Genomic DNA, 6,000 nt, shown 5'->3' on the forward strand with positions numbered 1-6,000 from the left:
TACTTTTGTTGTGCTTTGTGAGTAGACTGATGTAGGTTTGTAGATGAGTTTCTTATATTACTTTTATTGAACTAAAAAACAAGTTTAGAACTTTAATAATAACTGTAATTAATATCTAGACAGCAAATGTCAGACATATTTTTAAGACACCAATTATCAAAAAATATTAATGATTACCACGTACATTATAACGTAATTAGTCACATACCTACGCTTGATTGGCGGAAACTAAGATTTAACATAGAGAAGTAATATTTTTTTTAATGGCCTTACCGTCGAGTAACTCTCCTCTCAAATACAGGAGAAGTTCTATTTAACTGTAATACATTCCACTTAACATTTTTTTGCAGTACTATGGACTTGATGTAAATATACTGTATCTGCGTATTACTTATAAAAAATAAGCGCGTTAATTCAATAAAATTTATTATATTAAATTAATAAATTAAGTAGAAAATATTCTTACCTCACAGAGACCGGAGTCATCACTTCATCGTACCTATAATGTGATGTTATACCTGAAATAAATATTATTTATTAAACTTACTTAATTTTTATTTATTTAACTTACATAATTATCATTTATCAAACTTACTTAATTATTATTTATTTAACTTACATAATTATCATTTATCAAACGGACTTAATTTTTATTTATTAAAGTTACTTAATTATTATTTATTAAACTTACTTAATTATTATTTATTTAACTCACATAATTATTACTTATTAAACTCAGCCGGTTTTTAATAATTCTTAAATGTATTTAGCAACTGCTTTTAAGTGAGCAGGTGACCACCACAAAAGGTGTAAAATATAAAGACTCTTTACAAAATTCAGCTGGACCATGACCACACGAACGGATGGAGGCATAGATTGCCCAGAACTTCTTGGTCACATTAAGCTTTCTGTGTTTATTTATTTAATTTGTTTTGTTGCTTAGTTAAATAATACTTTACATTACAATACAATAACCCACATTATAAGTATTAATAAGATGATGGTTCTCCCTCCCTAATGGTTTAAAAAAAACCAATGTTACGGCAGAAAGGTTTGTTGATGTACCCAAAAATCTCAAGACTCTTAGACGAAAATCAAGGCTGCTTTCTTTGGTTATCGTCAAGTTTTTTTGTCCAGAATTTAAACCAATACAAAGAAATATTTTATTTTTTTACTAAATACTTTTTTACAGAAAAATATTATAATATGTTTTAAAATAAAATAAAATAGTCTTTTTTAAGAGGGTGCTAATTGCATATAAAAGTTTTTTTTCATTTGCACTAGGCTATTTCATATCTGATTGGGTATAATTTAAACAAAGGCCTTCTATAAAAATTATACAAATAATAAACGTAAAGTCACAGACACTCACATATACGCAATATACGCACTCACAGGTACATTAACTAACACTTACTTTAAATTTTATTTAAAACTAGCGGACCCAGCGAACTTCGTTCCGCTTAACATTCTAATAATATCGTTTTAACTTTAGTTACACTTAATTTAGGATTTATTTGAGGTAATAACATTAATACAACTTTTTTCCAAATACAGAAATGTTTTATTGCTTGCCATTGCGAAAAACGAATGACGGTTTTACACATTAGGCCTCCTCTCTCTAGAGCTAATATTGCGAGACTGCATGTTAAAGTACTTTTTGATACACCTACAACATTTTTTTTTGTTATCCGGCGCAAGAACAAAGTGATAGGTTTATTTTATATGCGTAATTTTGTCAACAGATGACACCACATGCAGTTTGCATTCGTAAAATTTATTAATTTTTTTTTTATTTCATAACTTATCCGATATTTTATTACTTATTCTGCTATTCGGAGCGGAGAAGAATCCACTAAAAAAGAGATAACTAACATCGGTCCAGCCGTTCTCGAGTTATAAGTGTTGTAACAAACACGACTTTCTTTTATATATATAGATTAAAGTTGAAGTAAGCTTATAAGTAAAAATGTATCTAGACAACTATATGCAATTCAATTCACCGAAGAACCTCGACAAAAGTCGCACAAAGTGTACGGATCGTTAAAACTTTGACAATTACGCAAAGTTACACCTAGCGCCCTCCTAGAGTTATATTGTCGTCTGTTTTGCACAACTCTAGTGCTCTTTGTAACACTTGTGCGTACAGTGAAAATGGATTACGACATGTTTTGGTTGCGACTTCGGTAATTTATATTTTACAACTATATGTAGATTTTAACCGTAGTAAACTGAAGATAGAAAAAAATGTGTGCGTGTACTAGATACACACGTAAGAAGTGAAACTTCTTTATGACCTTATTTTTCGAAATTGGTTAAATAAAGTTAAATTAGATAAAGTTTAACAAAAGGCTTTTATTATCATAGACATGAATACAAATACAATTATTTCATTTTAACTTATTACTGTACTACTATGTAGTACTAATATTAATACAGAATTTCATTAATTGTAATAGAATTATTAGTTTTGTTACTAATGGCTTCGAATCTCTTCGGATCAACCGTGGTAGGGACAAGAAAAAGATGGCGCGTAACCGAAAAATGTGACAAGTGTGTGTAAATTTTTTTCCAACGCCGATAAAGAAGTTTGACTTCAAAAAGCAATATGGCGCGTAACCTGCTACAAAATTTCTCCCATACGTCGATAAAGAAGTTTCACTTCAAAAGATGGTGCGTAACGGAAAAATGTGACGCGTAACGAAAAAATGTTACACTAAATTTTTTTCCAACCCCGATAAAGAAGTTTCACTTCAAAAACTTTATTATACATAATGAAAAGGACGTTTAGGTAGAATGAAAGTGCACAAGTGTGAGGGACACTAGGATTCCTTGTGTCATGGGCAGCTAGTTTCTTCCAATTGACATGTTAATGGTACTTGACGTTATAATTTCTACATAACACTTACATTTTATATTTTAAATATTTTATGGTTTCGCATAGGACAGGTGAAGAGGTTATTGTCTTTTATTCACAACTTTTACACATTTAAAGAAACATTTTCACGGTGACCACGCACGCTGTAAACGCGAAATGTTGAAATTATGCAAAGTAATTGTACATTTATATATTTTTGTACATAACTTCAATCTGGAAAAAAGTTTTCTTAAAAGGTGAAGATGTTGTTGGAATCGTTAGTGAAAATTTTGAAGTAAAACTTCTTTATCGGGGTTGGAAAAAAATTTAATGTAACATTTTTCGGTTACGCGTCACATGTTTCGGTTACGCGTCACATTTGACCGGTACGCGCGTCTTTTTCTCGTCCCTACCACGGTTGATTCGAAGAGATTCTAAACCATTAATAACAAAAATTTATAATAACTATAACAATGATACTAAAAATTATATTACAATTTATGAAATTCTGTAATAATCTTAGTGGTAATAAGGTAAAATGAAATAATTGTATTATTTGTATTCAAGTCTGTGATATTAAAAGCCTTTTGTTAAACTTTATCTAATTTAACTTTATTTAACCAATTTCTGTAAAGTTAGTTGCATATAGATAATTTTTCGAAAAATAAAGTCATAAAGAAGTTTCACTTCTAACGTGTGTACACTAGTACACGCACATTTTTATTGTTTTTAAGAATGTGATTAAAGATAAAGGGCCGCGGACGAAGAAGTAGCGTTGGACAAAGAAAGTGCGTTTTCTTGGGTATCTTATATGCAAGTTTGCGTTGTTAATGACGTGGTGTGGTCCGTGCTTGTTTCCAAAAATATCTACACATTGCTTTTAGCTTGCGAACTGGTAGTAAATGTAAATTTACAATTAATTTAACTTCTTTTTGACGTTCATAAGTGTACTTGTTTACCTATATGAATAAAGGTATTTTAAGTTTGAGTTTGAGTATAGTTGTCTAACCGTTAAAAGTTTTCTATTTTGTGTATTTGGCACATTGGTTCATAAATAAATAATTATCTATCCTGTTTTAAAATGTTTACAGTATTTGTAACGCTGTTAAAACTTAAAAAGATCTGGATTAAATCAAACTTAACACACCACAAAAAATATAATAAACATTTGTTTTTGAAGACTCTTAGAGACTAACAAAGTAGCACTCTTATTTGACTTATTTAGTTTTTATAAAGAAAGCTGAAAATAATATTCAACATGGATAATACAAATCCATTACGTTAACAAAGACATAATAATACATTTAAACCTTTCAAGACAGTTTTCTTAACATCGCTTTTCATCTTAAGTTTTCGGTTTAAAATCTTCAATAGGTAAGATGCAACCCAGATAGATGGGCTCTTGAGAAATGAGCTACCGTACTCACGGGATTAACATACTATTGTGGATTTTTGTATATCGCTTTTTTATATTATGTTTAACTTTGTTTAAGTAGTTGTGTAGTTTTAACTTTGTGCCAGTTTCAAGGTTGGGAAACTACACCCGAGAAAAAAGGAAACAAAAGGATAAGGGTAAAAACAAAATATTACATCTTAATATTATTATTGATTATGAAAGAAAATGTATATCGCTATTTTTATCTTGCAAAAGCCATTTTTTGCAATGCTGTCAGCATTAGAGGACCCACAGATACCTAACTCTTTAGATTTGTTTTAGTGTTCCGTCATTTTATTTATTTATTATGTACACTGTACAGGTACGATTATTAAGAATAAAACTGATAGTTTTAAGGGGCTTAGAATATATCGATTTACATACAATTCTTCAATTAATTTACCGCCCTGGTTCTATTTTGGTAATAATACGAAAGAGGGTAATCCTATTTGCTAAGACATTTCTTATTTTCATAAATTATTAAAAATAAAAATGTTTGGGCATAAAAACGTACCTAATTTACTTAAAAGCTATGTTAGAAAGTTTATTAGAAAGCCCAAACAAGAAAAGCCCAAAAATGTTATCTTATGCATAGAATGTGCTATTTATTCACGTTATAGGTTTTCCCTGTACAGAAGAATTTTCAATAAAACTTCTCTGAACGTGCCTGCTTCTAATACCATTGTTTTTGAAAAATATGTTTTATCATAAGGTGAAAAATAAAAGGCACGTATAGAGTATGTTTATATAAAATTTGTATGTAATAGTTATATTATTTAAATAAAAGTTTCGTAAGCTTGATTTGTTAAAAGCCAAATTGAAATTGGTAATAAATATTAAAAAATGGTGACTGATGTTTATAGTTTCAGGAATTTTTTCATAGACTAGTATACTTAGCGACTTTAAAATAAACAATTTGTTTATCGCACTACCCGTAGCGAAATGTAAATTTGTTTTTAATTGAATACAAGATGAAGTACGAGCACATCATAACATGTACATTTTAAACTTAATTTAAACAATTACTTACCGCTTATTTTCACTAATAATAACAATAACGTCCATATAGTTCCATCCATTTTGAAACCATACAATGAACCGTACACCAAAAACAAAACACGAATTATAATTTCGAAAAAGGAATTAAAATTTCCAAGGTTCCATTTTCAAATTCGAAAGTTGCGTAAAATTCATCGCGATTTCCCGCTCTTTAAGATGCACATCGCGTGCGGGCCCAATGACGTCGCGATTCATACTGAGAAAGGGGATGTTAAAATCCCCTACTACGTACATCGATAGATTAACTCGGACCTCGTCGAGAAGAGCTAAGTGATTCTAAGTACTGATATAGCCCTGAGTGCGTTCGTACGATGTTAGTTTAATCAACATAGTCGTATGTAAAATTCTATTTAGATATACTGAGTCTTAAAAATGTAATTGTTATCATTATATTGCACGACCACAAATGATCGCATCGCTACGCAAGTGCTACGAATGTCGTCACGAGTGCTACGGTATACCGTGTGCTGTCAAAGAAAAACTTAATAAATCCGTGTTTGTAACTTATATATGAGATTTATAAAGAAATATGAGTTTGTTCTATTTACAATAAATTTTATAAATGTTATTTAGAAATAAGTTCATACAATGTTTTCAAATCACTTTTTTCATCCTACGAGTTAAAGAAACAGGTTTTGGCAGATTTCTG

At 29.8% G+C, this 6,000-nt stretch overlaps 1 protein-coding gene across 1 annotated transcript in view; it reads right to left on the reverse strand.

Moving 5' to 3' along the window:
• Positions 1–5,533, reverse strand: part of LOC125059068 (Down syndrome cell adhesion molecule-like protein Dscam2) — a 75,785-nt gene extending 70,252 nt beyond the window's left edge. Inside the window, exons 1-2 of the mRNA XM_047663267.1 lie at positions 5,323–5,533; positions 467–518 (exon numbers count right to left, since the gene is read on the reverse strand). Of these exons, the coding sequence (XP_047519223.1) occupies positions 467–518; positions 5,323–5,371 (101 nt within the window). The 5' untranslated portion in view covers positions 5,372–5,533. The remainder of the gene's footprint in view (positions 1–466; positions 519–5,322) is intronic.
• Between the last annotated feature and the right edge of the window lie 467 nt (positions 5,534–6,000).

This window comes from Pieris napi, chromosome 19, assembly GCF_905475465.1.
Source record: "Pieris napi chromosome 19, ilPieNapi1.2, whole genome shotgun sequence".
In the NCBI taxonomy this organism is placed as follows: domain Eukaryota; kingdom Metazoa; phylum Arthropoda; class Insecta; order Lepidoptera; family Pieridae; genus Pieris; species Pieris napi.